Genomic DNA, 17,482 nt, shown 5'->3' with positions numbered 1-17,482 from the left:
TATGGCAATGGCGCCGCTTGTATCCCGGCATGCAGCGGGCTCCTCAAAATGGCGGTCCTGAGCCGGTAGAAGCTAGTAGTGATGGGTGCGGGATAGAAAGAGCGGGGAACGAGGCCCGACGTGGGAGCTACTGCCGGCTGCCCAACTCAGGAAAGGCATCTCGGGTCCCAACATGTGGGAGGAAGCGGGGGGCTCCGTGACCTTGCTGTGCCTCACGGCCAGCAGCGGGGTCCCCTTGTATTGCAGGAGTCGGGGCAGCTCTGCCAAGCAGCAGGTGAGGGCTGTGGTGGCATCAACTCTCCCCACCCCGCCATACATTTCTAAGTGAATCCCAAAGGGTTTTTCGGGACAGGTAGCCTGAGCCTGTGTACAGCATATGGTAGGGTGACCATATGAAAAGGCGGACAGGGCTCCTGCATCTTTAACGGTTGTATAGAAAAGGGCATTTCAGTTGGTGACATTTGTATGCATGCAGCACCTGGTGAAATCCCCTCTTCATCACAACAGTTAAAGCTACAGGAGCCCTGCCCTCTTTGGTAGAGTGACCAGATACAAAAGAGGATAGGCTTCCTGCGCCTTTAACTGTTGTAATGAAGAGAGAATTTCACCAGGTGCTGCATGCATGCATGCAAATGACACCTGCTGAAGATCCCTTTTCTATGCAACTTAAAGATGCAGGACCCCAGTCCTCCTTTCCATATGGTCACCCTAGCATATGGTACAGCACACATTTTGTCTGCAGATAATATCTTTGGGAAAGATCTCTGCTTGCAGAGCTTCTGCAACCTTCAGCCTGGTGCCCATCTCATTGCGTTGTACTACACCTTCCATCTTTCTCATCATGGCCGTGCTTGACTGGGAAGGATGGGTGTCCTAGTCCAACACATCTGGATGGCATCGGGTTGGGAGAATGCCATAGTAAACAATAGTGGACCAACTAGACCAATGGTCTGACTAAATAGCACCCTATATTTCTCAGGAACATCCATAGTTCCGTGATAGAACACATGCTTTGCAGAAGGCTTCTGGATCAATCCTTGGCATCTCCAGCCAATCCCAGCTGATGGATCTGGGAAAGATAATCAGAGGAGGAGTCAGTATACTCAGGAGAACTCCAAAGTTTGCAGAAGTACAAATATTTTTAAAATGAAAAAGATTAAAGGGGGGGAACAGTCCAATGACTTGGTTCACATGTAACAATAAACTGTAGTTTAACCATAATTTGTTGAATTGGGGGTTATTACATGTGAACCTAGAACTATGGGTTAACTATGGGTTGTTAACCATGAACAACTCATGAAGAGAACCTATGGTTGAGCTTATAAACTATGGGTTCTTTAAACCATGGGTTGTCATTACATATGAATCCAGAATCGTGGCTTGTTCTGGTTTCCCCCTCCCCCCCAGGTTACAGAGGCAGAGGATAAAAGCAGTCAAAATACCTAGCTGCTTTACATGCCAGTACTGCAGTGCCTCAAAGGCAATTGGGATACAGTGAGGGTGCAGGTGAAAGAGGAGGAAACAAAACCCAGGGATGAAAAACTAAACCATGGCTTGTTCAATCATCTGCCAGACAAACCTCTGGTTAAGACAACCATGGTTTCAATAAATCATTGGTTAGCGTTATGTGCAAATCAGGCCAAAAATGTTGAGTGGCATTTTGAAAAGAAAAGGGGTGGGAAGAGCGTGGAATACCCTGCTTGAAGAGTATGTTTGCTTGGAACCTGGAACCATTCTTGTTCCAACCACATAGCTACTCCAGAAACTACTCATGTTAGTGTTAGTAACCTATTTCACAGGTTGTTGTGAAGGATGATAACTGTAAAACACTTTGCACACTAGGAAGCGTTGTAAATTTATTCAAGATGGCTCATCAGTTAGTGGTGGTAAGAGTACATGGATTATGTTCAGAGGAGTTCAGCCACAGTCTCTGACATCTGCTTTCAAAAGATCTCTGTTTGTGCTGGTGGGAAAGACCTGTGTGGGAGACCTTGGAAAGCTGCTATCAGTCTGAATAGCTGGAACAGTGGTCTGCCTCTCCACATAGCACCTTCATATGTTCATATATATGTATTATACCAATGCTTATGTCTTATCCTCTAGCTGCCCTTCTCTGTGATAGGCTCCCTGAATGGGGTTCATATGTTTGGCTCCAACCTAGATGTCCTGCTGACAGCTGCCTGCACAGAGAATATTCGTGTGGTTTGGAAAGTGTTTCATAACAGGTGAGCAGCCGTGTTCTTAGCAACCAATCAGTGGCTCAGTTCGGGCGACACATTAGTCAACGATAGACTAGTTAATCAACCGTTGCTTAAATAGTCCACTGTTGACTATTGTGTCATCAGTCGGGCAAAAAACATGCCACGGTTGGTTATTTGCAAAAAAATAACCAATGGAGATAACCAACAGTTTGCGGAGTTGTTTTTCTGCACAACCTTTGGTTATCGTGTCGTATGGTGGGCTCTGTTGATTATTTCTCCTGCTGGCAGAGTCACAAGGCAAGAGGAGCAGAAACCCTGGCCGCTCTATTCCAGTGGGGCTTCATTGGCAGGGGAAACAATCTCGTGTACTTGGGGAGCCCCGATCACGCTGTCCCTTGGTGGTCCTTGGCTCCCTACGCTAGTCATGTGTACGTCCCCTCCCACCCCCCTCCTCCCTTCCATCCCCTCAAGCTGATCCCCAAATGGATTGCAGGGTGGGGCCAAGGATGCCTCCCGCAACTGGACGTGAAATGTCCAACCGTGGGAGAAATCCATCTGTCGATATCGGGCGGGGGAGGATCCGAGCTGCCGCTGTGACAAGCAGGACGGATTCTTCCACATCCCCTCTTGTACCCATTCAAGAGAACAGAAGGGCAATCCTTTGCTGATGCAGGAGGGATGCAGGGGAATCGGATGCGCAAGCATCCCTCCTGCCTCAGCAAAGGATTGCCCTTCTGTTCTCATGAATGGGGATGGGACGGGATGCAGAAGAATCCATCCTGTTCGTCACGGCAGCAGCTTGGATCCTTGCACGCCCCTCCGTTACCATCATTTCCATAGTAACGGGGCAGTGGGCGGTGTTGTAGCTGCCCTCATCCCTGTTGCTATGGAGACGAGGGCAAAGGATGTGTCGGTGCGGAGAAAACTTCTCAGCTGAGAGGGCATCAGTTGTATTGGCAGCGCCTCTTCCGTCCCCATCTAGTTTCGAGGTAGAGAGTGGGGAGACCTGTGATCGTCAACTGGTGCCCTCTCCACACCGACGGGGAAGGATACGTCGGCGCCAAGCCATGTGATCCCCTGTGAAGGATGATGTCGCTCAGCATTGACATGACCTTCGCCAGACGCTGGATCGTGCACCCTAACGCATGAGATTGTTCCAAAGCCTCTTGCTTGAGCTGCGGGGGCTGCACATATTTCTCCATGTGCTGCCGCCACAGAAGCAAGAGGCTTCGGAGCGGTCTTGTGTGTCAGGGCACGCGATCCAGCCTCCGGTGAAGGATGCATCAACACCGAGCAACGTCCCCATTGCCTGTCCCTCTGCGGTGGGTGCAGTGACAACCAACGGGCGCATCGTGGCACACCTGTTGCCAAGTGGCAGAGGATCAATCCCACATCCTGTCAAGAGGAGGGATGGCTCCATCGGGGCTTCTTTCTCCAGGGACAGCCACTGTGAAAGATGCACTGTTGCTGGAGGTCTCTCTCCTCTTCACAGGAGGTAGGATTGATGTGCCATCACTCGGCAGCAGCTTCCCCCCCCCCCCCACGGAATGGTGGCACCCCAGTAAGGTAAGCCATAACCAGTGCCGCCATACACTGGGGAAGGCCGAGGGGGATGGGAAGACGACAACTCAGCGGAGTGGAAATAGTCCACTCCATGGAGCAGCACTTCCATGTCACCCAAGGGCGCCACGCAAATAGCCCTCCATGTAGTGAACTATTTCCACTCCGTGGACTAAAGTGTCGTCCGAATGCACCCAGTGTCTTCAGTTGTATCTAGTACAAACTGGAACTATTTTGTCACCGTAATCAAGAGGCTTCGGTATCTTCATTGCTGCAGTCAAACATCAATAGCTGAGGAATACAGAGGATATGTGTTTCCATGCTTGATAGATGAGCAAGTGTCTAGCATCTATGAATATATACAAAAAAAAATCTAGAAATACCAAATGACTGGCTACTAGTCCAAGTGCAGGATGCCTTTATTCAGCACAGATCTTGGCTGCTTTTCATAGCCCCAAATCCTTCTGCTTTTTACATCCTGAATGTTCCTCAAATGTATTGTTCCAGCGCCAGGCCCCTGCCCCCAAAATCACTCAGCATGGAAAGTATTTTTCAATTAAGCAAGCTTATGTAAATTTGTTAAATTTACTCCAGCTTCAGGATTCAGTAATTTTGCCAGTGGTATCACAGATTCATTTTGTGGAATACAGCTGGACTATCACGTGCCCGTTTGCTTCTGTGTAACTTGAATTACCAGAACCGCAAGTCGTATAGGTGGAGCAGTGAGGTAGTTCAATGTAGATGTGTAATCCAACTCCACCCATTTTCTTGGAAGTAAGTCCCACTTTATTCAGCCTTTTCTAAGCAGATATCCTAGCTCTGGACTTAAAACTACCTGATTTTAGTGTCACATGCACTGCATGTTGATTGCAGCTCAGAGAAGGGTTTTCCTGACTTCCTTGGAGTTGGTTATGGCAAAGGAGGTGCATTTTGTCCTTCCTCCCACCAGAGTGCAGGGATTTTAATCCAGAAGGAGTTAGGTGAGAGAATCACTGTCATCTGCCGAATATCCCATAGCATAGAGTGTTCAGTATTTTATAAACCCAGTACAGTCGTCGTCCCCCAGCTCAAAGCTGCAGATTAAGGGATAGATTATTCCGTATCTGTCCACTGCAAAGGTGTCCAACTTTTCATGGATTTAGCCTCTGTCTGTCTCTCTCTCTCTCACACACACACACCTCTACATTTTATGTTTGGTGTTCTCAGCATCACCCTGATTGTCCTGTCTTCAGATGAAGGTGCCAGCGACTTCAGCCTTGGGAGGCTCCTTGAGAATGTCTTCAGTGCCATGGTGAGCAGTCAAAAAAGCAATGGAATAATGCCCTGTCAGCCTTCATCTGAAAGTGGGAGGCAAGCCCATCCATTGGGGTGTTACATAATCCCAAAGGGAGGAGCTGGTTCCAATGGAGGAGCTGGTCCGCTACTTTGTTTAGGGGTAGAGTTAAGTCATAGCTTTGTATATACACCTCCACTGTCCAAGAACTCATTTTGCAGCTGCTTCTTTACCCAGTCTACTAAACCTTCCATATGCAGTGCTTAATGTACATTACTTACCCCATAGCACACCTTAACCATCGCTTTGAAGTAAATGGGAGCAGGGGACTCTTCCAAGGCATGCTTATGGATGAAGTGTAGATTCTAGACTGCATCATAAGTGTGAGCAGTTGTGAGCATGGAACTGTGTGTGTGTCAGTACTAGATGAATTCATCTGTGGGAACGGGGTGTTGTATATGATGCTAGAGAACGCAAGACTTCTGGTTCCTAAATTATACAGAGGTCCCATCACCACATGGTTTAATCCACTAGAGCAGCCTTCCTCAACCTGGGGCGCTCCAGATGTGTTGGACTGCATTTCCCAGAATGCCCCAGCCAGCAGAGCTGGCTGGGGCATTCTGGGAGTTGTAGTCCAACACATCTGGAGCGCCCCAGGTCGAGGAAGGCTGCACTAGAGCATAGACCTGCTGCACTGGGTCTAGAAACCTATTTGGCTTTTGCCGGCATGGCTGCTGTGCTTCTTTGTGGCAAGGTGGGGCAGAGCTCCTTCTCAGAGGGAATAATTGCAGGGTTTCTCTCTGAGTTAAGAGGAAGGTTCTATGTTTTATTATAGGTGCTGGTATTGGGCTTGGAGGAACTGGTAAATGCACGCAACATCGAACGCCTCAAAAAGGACCTGAAGGTAACACCTGATCAGAGCGCTTCTAGAGAGTCGGGGAGGGGAGTTTCTATCATACTGATAGAAACTGGAGGCAGGAATATGGGCTGCAGATAGACTTTGCAGTGGGACTGGGACCAGAGGGTACAGCCATTTTCACAGAGCAGGGGTGGGCAATGCGTGGCCCTCCAGATGTTGTTGGAGTGCAACTTCCTTCAGCGTAGTGGATGGTGGGGAATGATGGGAGTTGCAGTCCAACAACATCTGGAGGGCCACAAGTTGCCCATCCTGGTCTTAGAGATTGCTTCTCCTGCTGTCTTCCATTGCCATTCTTTGATCAGCTGAGGGTGCTTCTGGATGCTGCTCTCTTTATAGCAAAACCTTAATGGCAGGGAGAGGCGTCCTGGGAATCTGCTCACTGGCTTTGGAGCCCCTTCCATTAGCCTGAACTAGAGTGTCTCCTGGAGGCTTGCCAGGTTATAGGACTTAGAGCAAGGGTGCAGAAGCTCCTTCAGCCCAAAGGCAGAATTCCATTTCACAGAAGCTTTTGGGGGTGGGTCCAAAGGCAAAAGGGGGAAGGGCCCAAATCCCTAAAAAAAAACCAGCTTATCTTAGCCTAATACTCTTACTGCCAGTAACTCTTAGGAGCGGCAGATCAACATTTTAAAATGGGGAAACTGCACAAAAGCCAGAAAACCACTAAAGCTCCTACCCTGTGCCTGCTTACCCTACCCTGTGCCTGTTTGCATTCTCTTCCCCTCCTTATTGCTTTATTATGATTTTATTAGAATGTAAGCCTATGCGGCAGGGTCTTGCTATTTACTGTTTTACTCTGTACAGCACCATGTACATTGATGGTGCTATATAAATAAATAATAATAATAAATAATAATGGTTGGGGGAAGGGATGGCTCCTTCTGGGGCACCTCAGAGGGCTGGACTTGGCCCTGGGCCTGAGGTTTACACCCCTGACGTAGAGACAGTTAATAGTGAGGAATAAACAGTGAATTCCTAGAAGACTTTTCTTAAATGGTATTGACCCTGTTCAGATGATCAGGGGTCTGGAACCAAAGCCCTATGAAGAAAGACTGAAAGAACTGGGCATGTTTAGCCTGGAGAAGAGAAGATTGAGGGGAGACATGATAGCACTCGTCAAATACTTAAAAGGTTGTCACACAGAGGAGGGCCAGGATCTCTTCTCGATCCTCCCAGAGTGCAGGACATGGAATAACGGGCTCAAGTTAAAGGAAGCCAGATTCCGGCTGGACATCAGGAAAAACTTCCTGACTGTTAGAGCAGTGCGACGGTGGAATCAGTTACCTAGGGAGGTTGTGGGCTCTCCCACACTAGAGGCCTACAAGAGGCAGCTGGACAACCCTCTGTCAGGGATGCTTTAGGGTGGATTCCTGCATTGAGCAGGGGGTTGGACTCGATGGCCTTGTAGGCCCCTTCCAACTCTGCTATTCTATGATTCTATGACACGCTGAGCCACAGCGGAGAAGCATTTTGAGGTAAACGTTATGGCTTGGCATGTCATGTGAACCATTGCTAACCATGATGGCTACATAACCATGGTTTAAACATGGCTACTAACCGTTTGCTGCAAAAGGGTTCGTGGCCTAACGTGTTGCTGTCTGAACATGCCCTTTCATGATCTAATCTAAGATCTGAAGGTGGTTTTTATTCTTGGTAGTTTAAATATGAAATTTATCACCTTCTAGGCATGTTTCAAACTGATTGACAGCTTCCTGGAGCCGGGCAAATGCAGTGCTGATCTGACCCAGTGTGTGGAATGTGTCATTATGCCCTCCAGGGAAATACTGCAGGTGAGGCTGGCGTATTCTCTCCCTTTAGCACAGCCTTCCTCAACCTGGGGCGCTCCAGATGTGTTGGACTACAACTCCCAGAATGCCCCAGCCAGCTGGCTGGGGCATTCTGGGAGATGCAGTCCAACACATCTGGAGCGCCCCAGGTTGAGGAAGGCTGCTTTAGCAGGCCCCGACACACTCACTGGGGCTGTTCATATATCACAACAGCCCACCATGGCTTAATTTACCCATGGGGGCTGTTGTGCCCTCAAAGAAACCCTGCCACCTGGGTTCACACGACACAGAACAGGCTATGCGCCATGCAAAAATGGTACCTGGCAGGAGATTGACCCTGCTGGTAAATTAAGCCACGATCAGCTGTTGTGTTGTGTGAACCAGGTCATTGCCATTAACCCGCAAACATGATGGCTGGTGTTAATGTGTGGGTCCACCCATAGTGACCCAGTTCAGTGGAAGCCTGCTGGTTTCCCCAAATTATCCTCTGCTTTATTTCCCCCCAGTTCCTTGCAATACCTCACCGACCATAGTCTCTCCAGCCATAGGAGCTATTTGGCCTCCTTGTAGTAGACTCAAGGTATTCACGAAACCTGTGGAGAGTCCAAGCTGGTAATGATCACAAACTGTTTGGGGAGTGTGCTGGCATCTGTGACAGGGACATATGTAATCTGTTTTCACCGATTGAGAAGATTCCGAAAAATGCAAGCAAGGTCAGGATTTGCCCATCTAGAGCAGTTGTTTGTGACAACACGCCTTGTTTGTATTTTTGATCTCTGCTGACAGCTGTGGGGATTTGAATAGCTCTAGCTTGTATCCATAGCTTAGATATGCAGATGGGCAAACCTCTATTTTGCCTCCTCCTTTCCCCGATTCAGGAATGCCTGGAAGCCTTTGCCTTGGCAGCCGAGTCCCGGTTCGGCAGCCTACTTGTGGGCGGCCGGGTGCTGTGTGCAACGGAGCAGTGGTGGCAGCTGGCAGCCCCGGAAGCCATGCTGCTAGTGTGGCTGGTGCGCTCCCTCCCGCCCCACACCTCCCGCGATCTCCCTGTTTACCTTCCTCATGGCAGCCCCACGGTGAGCAGGTTGGCAATTCATGGCAGGGCTGGGGGGTGGGGTGGGAAAAGGGGGAGGCGTAGGCAAGGGTATCTTTCCCATTCTCCGTGTCCTTCACTCCCAACAGGTTCCCCACCGCTTCCTGACCTTCCAGCTCGTGCCTGGTTTGGAAGTGGTGCTGCTCTGTGGGCCTAATCCCTCCTTACAGCGCGTAGCTGATGAGGTGAGGAGAGGAGGGAGATATAGACCCCCAAGCTTAGGAGTGAAGCGGCTTGCCATCAGCTTCCTTGCCAGCCCCTTGAGGCAGGCAAGAGACAGTTCAATGCATTCAAAGTCTTCCACCTTCCCAGATCCAACCTTGGTTTGTTAGGGCCCTGTCTCCATCATCCCATTGACTCATACAGGGGAGTCAAAGAGGGAGGGGGGCTTGAGGGTTGTTCGTTGTTTAGGGCACGTGACTGGGAAGATTGTAGTGGGTCTGTTGGAAGGAGCTGAAGTTGTCCATCCCTAGCCAGCTCTCTCTCTCTCTCTTCCTCAGCTAGTGAAGAAATTTTGGCAACCGCTGTTGGATCTCCTGAAGGCAAGTGCCAGAGCCCCTCCTCGCTGCCTGCCTCCTGGCATCCCTCTTGCCCCCGGCATCCTGGGGTGAGTCTCACACATTTCTTGGGGTGGGCTAGGGGTGGAGCAGTTTCGAGGATTTGAACTGGGGCCGCATTTGTTTCCCCCCTTTCCCCTCCTCCCTTTCAAAAGTGCCCTGCTAGTTGGGGTACGCACCCACCCAGCTGCCATTCACCACCTCCTCTCCTCCAGGCTGTTGCTGATCAACCAAGAGCAGAGGAAAAGCCTCTTCACCGTGCAGCCTCATGGTACCGGGACTGAAGGTAATGGCTGAAGGGTTACCACACTGGGGAAGGAGAGAACGCAGCCGTTCCCCTCTCAACACTCTATTGCAGTCTGCCTCAACCTGGTGCCTTCTAGTTGTTTTGGACTAATGGCTGGGGGATGCTGGGAATTGTAGCCCAACACAGCTGGTGGGCACCAGTTTGGGGCAGGCTGCTATCTTAGGGGGAAAACCCACCCATTCTATGGATTTTGTAAATTGTACTCATTTGTATTTTAGGCTGAGGTCTGTTTGAGGGTGGGCAGCCTCTCAAAGGAACATTGCAGCTCCATCTCAACCTAAGGCTTTCCCCCGTCTTGCAGGATCTGAGATGCCCCTGAAGAGTCGGCTTTCTGCCCTCCGCTCCTTCTACGCCTTAGCTATCTCCTTGTACTTCCCCTGTGAGAAGCCAGAAGAAAGCGCAGGTGAGTTCCCGATTCTCACCCTTTTTGCCATCTCTATGCCAAATCATGCAGAGTATTTGTAGTTGGCCATTTTACACAGCCTACTTTTCAGGTATTCTTTTGTTAGTTGGAAGACTTTTAGTGGGGGTGTTTTCCAAATTGATTTTTTTTTAAAAAAAATTGCAACCCTAAAGATTAAGAATGTGTTTCTAAAAAGGGCCAACAGAACATTGTCATTCTTTGGTGCCGGACTTGTACCTAAGGGCAAGCCCACACACATGGGCCTTCTGTTGATCTCCGCTGTAGCCCACGGAGCCTGACCCTCTTGTCCCTTCCTCAGCTCCTTTGCAGGAGGAGTTCCAGGCTGGCTTCTCCCACTGCCCCCAGCACTGCTATGTGGTCTACACCACCCACAAGACCTATGCTATCCATAGGAGACGGCATCAGCTCTTCCTGGTCGTGAAGCCCGATGTGCCCACCTTTGCTCTGCGCTCCCTGGCAAGCTCCACACTGCAGGCCCTCACAGCCGAGGACTCAGGCTTCTGAAGGGTTGCGCCCTGCTGGACTCAGAGGTGAAACTGCGGGTGGTAAGATGGGAGGCCCTGAACGTTTCTTGCAGGCTGTGTTTATCTGTAGTGGAGCAGCCTGGTTTTGTGGAAGAACTTTCAAGAGAGGAATTACACAGAGTAATTCCACTCAGCCCCTGCCCCTTTTTTTTAAGGGGAAAGCAACAGGGCTGACAGTAGCTATGGCTACCAGTTTTGGCCTCCTGTCTCTTCTCCCTCCCGCATTTTTTTAAAAAATAAAGTTGGTACAAACACCTGCATCTCTCACTGTTTAGACATGTGTATAGATCAATGAAGGCACATGAGATCAAAATACCATGTCCATGAAATAGGATTGCATGTGCTTCAGGGACACAAGGAGAACATAGGAAGAGCCGTGTTGGATCGGACCAAGGGTCCATCTCGTCCAGCACTCTGTTCTCACAGTGGCCAACCAGCTGTCGACCAGGAACCCACAAGCAGGACACAGGTGCAACACCACCCTATTGCCCATGTTCCCCAGCAACTGCTGTATATAGGCTTACTGCCTTGGTTACTGGAGGGTAGGATGATGGAGTTAGAGCTGAAAAGAGCAGGCTTTTCATTTAGCTACATCTCAACACAGCAACCAGCTGCTGTGTTTTGGGTGATGCTTTTTAGGACAGATGAGAACTAAAATTGCTACTGCCACGTTTTGCTGCCAGCTCCCTTTCTATTCCCGTAACAGTTTGTATTTATTCCACATACTGTTATACTTCCTGTTTATACTAGTTTCTCCTTTGCCACTGCAACTAGCTCTTCTTTAGACGAGGAGCATCTTCTGCTGCTCTCACCAGCTCATGTTCTGCTCTCTGGAAGCAACAGAGCTACCTCACACTCCCAACAGTCGATGTGTTACAGTGACTAAGACTAAGCTGCGAAGCTCCCAATTCAAATCCTTCCTCGGTCATTAAGTAAGACATGATTTCTCAGGCTAAGTTGTCATAATACTAATTCTGACCTGCTTTATAAAGCCGTGGGTAGTAGTAGTAGTGAAATCGTGCCAAGAAGCGCTTTGGATATTCCAAGGCACGATCTATAAATACTAAATCCAGAAATGTCAACACTGATTTGTCTGGGATTAGTAGAATTAATTTGGATTGTAGCTGTAATTCTGTGCACACTTATTTGGGAGTAATTCCGATCAAAATTACTGAGCCGGATCTCGATAAAGGAGAAAGAAATACAGGCTTAGGGTGATCAACCTAAATTAGGTTGGAAGGTGGGGCATTAATAAGAAGCTGAAATTCCTGTTAGGAGTATGCCACGTGTTACAAAAGTTATTCTGAAACCAAGGCAAACCCAGACACATACGTCTGTTGCTTAAGTTCCTCGGAATATCCTAAATGGAATGGATAAAATGGCCATCGAATGGAAAAGCAGGCTGTGTCCAGTTGAGATAGAGCTCTTCCAGTGGTGGACTGAAACATATTCCAGGGATTGGGGTCATTCGTTTTCATGTCCACTGTATTGCATTTCTCACTTATAGAGCAGATAAAGTTGCAGGCTTTCAAGCCGCTACCCCTTCCGTTGGGTTCAGACATGGTGGAAAACAGAATGGCAGCTGAAATTTATTGAAGTTAAGATTTCAAAGATGCTTGCTGGGGAAAAGCTCTTCTTCCTGTACATACATATAGAAACTGTGTGTTTTGAAATCTGTATAATTAAATTGGTATCTTTTTCAGTTTGTTTTTTTAAATCAAGCATATGCTTCTAGCGTTGCATGCAGGCAATTTATGGTCAATCCACATAACATACTTGGACAAATGCTGGGGCTCTTAAGATGGTGCATCAGAGTATCTTTAGTCAGTACAGACCAAATGTCTTTCCTCCAATGTTGTTTTAATGCTAACACTTTTCCTAGCCCCTGTTCTGCCCATCCCAATTTCCACAAAGACTCTAAGAGTCCAATCCTGTGCATGTTTAGACACAAAGAGTTCTGGCTGGGGAATGCTGGGAGTTGTAGGACTTTTTTTCTGTCTAAACATGCGTAGGGTTGTACCCTAAATTTGGTAATCCAAGTAAAAGGCATAAAAATCAAATACATTTATGCAGATATTCTGCCTAAATGTAAGTTTCCTCTTGCAGAATTTGACATCCACTAGAAATTGTACATGTTTAAACATGGCCTCCTATCTTTTTAATCAGCCTCCAATGCTCCCTTTCCCTCCAGTGCTCTTGGCTCTTCAGGAAGAGGAAAAGTTAGAGAGGCTCCTGCCAATGCCTTGTACTTCCTGGGTAGGAGTTGCCTCCTCTTTCTCTTCAAGATCTACCTTCAAGCACGTGGCTCGGGTACCCTACAAAGCATCCCTGCAGTTTAGCGCCAACAAAAGGCAGGCGGCATTCTGTGCATTGCAGAATTGCTGCACTTGGCTTGCGAGATGTTGCCACCCCTTATCAATTCCACCCAGCTTAAGTTGAGCGCCTTTCTATAGTGGCCGGGGAAAACCACCCCACCAAAAATATAGTGGCTCCAACTGGATCGAAAGCCACCATCCAGCGAAGTGGCTAGAAGCCCCAGTGCAATGCATACCCGATTCTGCCTCACAAAACCAAGGGTGTCCCCAGTCCAAAGATGGCCGTGTCTCCATTCCAAGTGTGGGATCTTTGGCTCACGATTTAGCCACATAAAAAGAGCAGCACACAACCAGTCAGTCAGCGGTGTGGGGGTGACCCAGCCTGGCTTGATTCTGGCTCTCCCCCGCCCTCACGGCTTTATTAAGAGTCACATGGAGATAGATACAGGCATTCAAAACCCAGATAAACTAAGATGCGCTAGATAACACCTACACAGCAGAGTAACATGGAGCCCGGGCCAGCATGGGAAGCTGGGACACCCCCACACTAGCATGAACTGAACCCTCCCCCCCTCCCTTTTCCAAAATGCATGGAGAGAAGCATTCCAGAGCCAGTCTCCCCAGACTTTACAGCTGCTTGAAGATCCCAGTAAAGCCCCTTTCCTGGGATTTGGACAGGTGGGGTGGGGTGGGGAGGGGAGGAGAGGAATTGCTAGGCATCTCTTCCCCACAGCCCTCTCCACCTTCGTGCAGTTTTCCTTCTAGAGGTGAGAGAAGGGGGAGGGAGGCCTGCTCTTGAGTAAGATTCCTTCCCCACAGGAAAAACACACACACACACACAAGCAACCGTAACACTGGAATGGTCCATGACAAAGGAAAGGGAGAATTACCCCCCCCCCAAAAGGGGAAATACACAAGGCAAAGAAACACAAAACAGCCCCGTACAGGCATTTCTCCACACACACACACAAACTCTGTCACACACACACACACATACCCCATTCCTCCCCCCAGCCAGCTCAGGGGGAAGCAGGGAAGCTGACATGTATACTCTACCTCCCCAACAGAAAGGGGAAAGGCCATGAATGGGAAAGTAAGGGTAAATGATTGTAAACAAAACCAAAATGCCAGCCTAAATCATACGGCGGTGGGGGGGGGGGGGAAGGAAGGGGGATTAAGACCACGAATCTCAGCCTCATCCTGAGTTAGAACGGACCAGGCTTACGGGCTGGGAGAGATCTTGGCTTTCTGCCAAGGGCCACCCTCCCGCCATGGGGAAGATTACTCCTGGAAGAACGCCCTGCGCCGACACCCCTTGTCCCTCCCCAGCTCTACTTGGTCCATCCCCGGGACCACCGTTCTGCTCCCCCCTCGCTTATCCCCCTTGGTGCTGGCCCGGGCTAGGCAATGAGAACACAGAGGTTATCACGACAACAGGCAGGGAGCAGTACAGTCTTTTGTGGAGGCCTCTGGTGTGGAGGGAGGCAGGAGGGGATGGAGCTAGGCATCCAGTGTGCAGGAACGGCCTTCCCCCCCCCCACCAACCCCCTCCTTCCTCCGGTGTGGCCAATGCCTCAGAACTGCTGAGAGAGCAGCTCGCAAAGGTGCTTCGAAACGGACTCCTTGCTGGTACGGAGGGTCAGCCGATACATCTGGAGAGAAGATGAAGGAAAGGAGGTCAACAGCTGAGCCAAAGCAGTCTTGAGGTTTGGTTTTTGCTACTGTCAAAAAAGCACCTGGGTTGGTTGGTTTTGTGAGCTTCCAACTTGCCACAGTTTCAGCGATTTCCTTGCCATTTCTCCGGGGAACCTGGGAGTCCGGATTTCCAACTTTTTCCTGCCTTAGCATTCCAGCATTACCACCCCTCTCCCAGAAACAAGGGCCACTGGGAATCTGGATTGGCGGCTTCCCAGAAAGAACATCATGGTCAGGGGGGAGACCAACTTGGCCCCTAAGCGTCAGCCAGAGAGGGAGCAACTGCAGGGAGCTCACTTCACCACTCCCTGCCAGAGGGAACACACAACTCAAACAGACAGTTCCCTCCAACTGCAGTCTTGGCCTTGTCTATGGGCCACTGGGAGGCTGCACCTTGCGGCCTCACAGGATGAGACATCACCACAAGAGGGAGAATAACTTAGTCCCATACATCAGCCAGAGATGGGACAGCTGCAGGGAGCTTGTTTTGCCTTTCCCTGCCAGAAAGACTTAAGACACTAAGAACCAGTGCCTGAATTTTCCTCCCCCCTCCCAATTCCTTTTCCTTTTGTGTCGTGTCTTTTACAATGCAAGCTTGAGGGCAGAGACGATTTCGTTACTGATTTTTGCAATCTGCTCTGGAAACTTGTTTTGGTGGAAAAGTGAGGTTTAAAAAAAGTTGTAAATAATAATAAAAAAAGCTGTCAGGCCAACCGCCCCCCCGGCATGTTTCGGGAGTCCTTGCCTCCTCACCTGTGCTTGAGCATTGGGCTCCAGCCGCAGCAAGCACCCAACTTGCAGCGCCTTTGTCTGGATGATCCCAGCTCCTACGTAGTTATCGGGGTTTGGATCCACCTTCTCCAAGAGCGCACTGCCAAAACCTAACAGCTGTGGGAAGAAGGAACGAGTTCAGTTGGGCCGGCCTGCTTGCTGGAGAGGTCCCCATCACCAACTGTACCTTTCCTGAGGAACTCGATCAGGGGAAAGAGGTACAAGCAGGACCACTGCAGAAATCACCACGTAGCGAGCGCTGTGCACCTCCTGTGGCTCCTCTCTCTAAGGCCATTTCCCAAGCCGATCCAGGCCCTTGGATGTGAGCATTCTGCAAGCCTTCCAAAAGAAGAACCTTGCATCTCACAAGGAAATGGCAAGCCTGAATATTTTGGGCCTTCTCTACTGAGGCTAATCTCCATGCTCTTTTACCACTTTCATTCCCTGACACTATTGTTGAAAATAAAATAAAATTCTTTGAAAACATGAAAGCAAGGTTATGCAAATTGCCAGATCACCTAATTTAAACGATTTACAATTCCAATCCCATACATGTTTTAAATTATAACGTTCAGTTCCACTAAGCTCAATGACACTTACTCCCACTTAAGCGGACACATCATTACAACATAATCCTATGCATGCTTCTTTGGATGTGAGTCTCTGTATGTTCACCTACTGGCAGGTGTGTGTGTGCATGTGTGTAGGATTGCAACCTTACTGAAGAAATTACATTCCCCATTAAACTCCAGCAGTACAGCTTTCCAAACAGAAGAATGGAGGAAAAAGAGAATGAAAAGTTGCACATATTGACCTTTTTCACACATAACAAGAAACAGTTTGTTGAATCATGGGTTGTAGTTACATGCGAACCCAGAATTATGGGTTAACTATGGGTTGTTAACCACGAATAACCCATGAAGAGAACCCATGGTTTGTTGAGTTGTGAACTGTGGGTTGTTTAAACCACAGGCTGTTATTACTTGCGAACCCAGAAAAATGGGTTTTTCATGAGTTGTTTTGCCAGGCTGCAGAGGCAGCAGGCAAGAACATTCAACAAAGGCAAAGGCCTTAGGGATACAGGCAAAAGAGGAGGAAAACAACCCCAGGACTGAGAAAACAAACCATGATTTGTTCAATCATCTGTCAAATGCCAGGTAGGGTAACAAACCATGGTTTAAATAAGCCATGGGTTAGCATTATGTGTGAACCTGTCCTAACACTACAGTTGAAGCATGTTCATAGGTAAATATGGCAAAGGAACCCCATCTCTGAGAAGACATCAGCAAATTAATAATTTGTTAATGAATTGCTAGTGTTTATTTTTAAATGCAAGTGACTAGTTTTTTGAAATTTACATATTGCTAAATCCTCAGGAAGTGTGCCTTTCTGAGAGGATCGTGAAAGGTAATGTGCAATTTAATACACCTCTTCCATGAGAGGTATTGTGCAATTTAATAGACAACAGCTATTGACTAGGAGGCTATAAAGATTGTGGGATTGCTATTCAAGCTATGGTTCGAAGGAAAAAGCTACAGCTCAAATCGCAATCAAAGCTGGAAATTTGGAATATTTCTCTTGCAGTTAATGCACCAGAGCCAAAGTGTCTTCAAATATAAACAAGTTCAACACCCATGAGTAGTGTGGAACGTCCAGTTTTTAATAAACATATTGATGCTAACACTGACTGACTGCTGTTGGCTTCAGCTGGTTGTAAGAAGGAACGTGGTGGTCGTTTTCTGTTCAGAGTGAATTCATCTGTTAATTCTACTGATTAGTTGAGGGACAACTTTTAATCTGCCAATTCAAGCTTTAGTTGATTCACTGCACTGATTATATTAAAGCTTGCAGCTGTCCTCCGTAGGAGTCAGACAAGCAGGTTGTGAGAGATGGGGTGGAGGAATTCAGGACCAACACTGCTCACCTTGGCCTTGGTCACTTCTGAATCCATGGGGTGGTTTGCCTTGAAGATCTTCTGGGCTTCCTGTTGTGGCCTGCAGGGACATAAAAGCAGTGAGTCAGTGCCTGCCTTCCTCTTCTCCGTCCACCTGTCACACAT

General features: G+C 48.6%; 2 protein-coding genes across 9 annotated transcripts in view; one reads left to right on the top strand and one right to left on the bottom strand.

The window, feature by feature from the left end:
* The first annotated feature begins 112 nt into the window (after window positions 1-112).
* FUZ (fuzzy planar cell polarity protein) lies at window positions 113-10,810 on the top strand. 2 transcript variants are annotated; one of them, XM_063137482.1, is made up of 11 exons: window positions 113-274; window positions 2,104-2,225; window positions 4,968-5,052; window positions 5,870-5,938; window positions 7,636-7,740; window positions 8,616-8,813; window positions 8,920-9,015; window positions 9,331-9,437; window positions 9,603-9,673; window positions 9,996-10,097; window positions 10,417-10,810. In XM_063137482.1, the coding sequence occupies exons 1-11, from the start codon at window positions 173-175 to the stop codon at window positions 10,620-10,622; spliced, it is 1,263 nt and encodes a 420-aa protein (XP_062993552.1). In that variant the 5' UTR covers window positions 113-172; the 3' UTR covers window positions 10,623-10,810. The 2 variants fall into 2 exon arrangements, with proteins under 2 accessions (XP_062993552.1, XP_062993554.1); XM_063137484.1 differs by having other exon boundaries at window positions 10,383-10,506.
* A 2,501-nt stretch (window positions 10,811-13,311) lies between these two features.
* The window catches only part of AP2A1 (adaptor related protein complex 2 subunit alpha 1), a 41,037-nt gene continuing 36,866 nt past the window's right edge, over window positions 13,312-17,482 (bottom strand). For all 7 annotated transcript variants that reach the window (XM_063138470.1, XM_063138474.1, XM_063138472.1 and 4 more), the window contains 3 exons: window positions 17,348-17,417; window positions 15,406-15,540; window positions 13,312-14,609 (listed from right to left, as the gene is read on the bottom strand). In XM_063138470.1, the coding sequence (XP_062994540.1) occupies window positions 14,532-14,609; window positions 15,406-15,540; window positions 17,348-17,417 (283 nt within the window). In that variant the 3' untranslated portion in view covers window positions 13,312-14,531. The remainder of the gene's footprint in view (window positions 14,610-15,405; window positions 15,541-17,347; window positions 17,418-17,482) is intronic.

Source organism: Elgaria multicarinata, chromosome 11 (assembly GCF_023053635.1).
Source record: "Elgaria multicarinata webbii isolate HBS135686 ecotype San Diego chromosome 11, rElgMul1.1.pri, whole genome shotgun sequence".
Taxonomy (NCBI): Eukaryota; Metazoa; Chordata; class Lepidosauria; order Squamata; family Anguidae; genus Elgaria; species Elgaria multicarinata.
Note: the sequence above shows the minus strand (reverse complement) of the source record. Positions and strands in the feature narration are given on the sequence as shown.

What these genes read in the sequence shown, in the direction of transcription:
- FUZ (XM_063137482.1), top strand. Translation starts at nt 173, where the DNA reads ATGTGGGAGGAAGCGGGGGGCTCCGTGACCTTGCTGTGCCTCACGGCC. An exon ending in TTCCTCATGGCAGCCCCACG is followed by an intron (nt 8,814 to 8,919) that starts GTGAGCAGGTTG and finishes CACTCCCAACAG; the next exon opens with GTTCCCCACCGCTTCCTGAC. An exon ending in GAAGCCAGAAGAAAGCGCAG is followed by an intron (nt 10,098 to 10,416) that starts GTGAGTTCCCGA and finishes TCCCTTCCTCAG; the next exon opens with CTCCTTTGCAGGAGGAGTTC.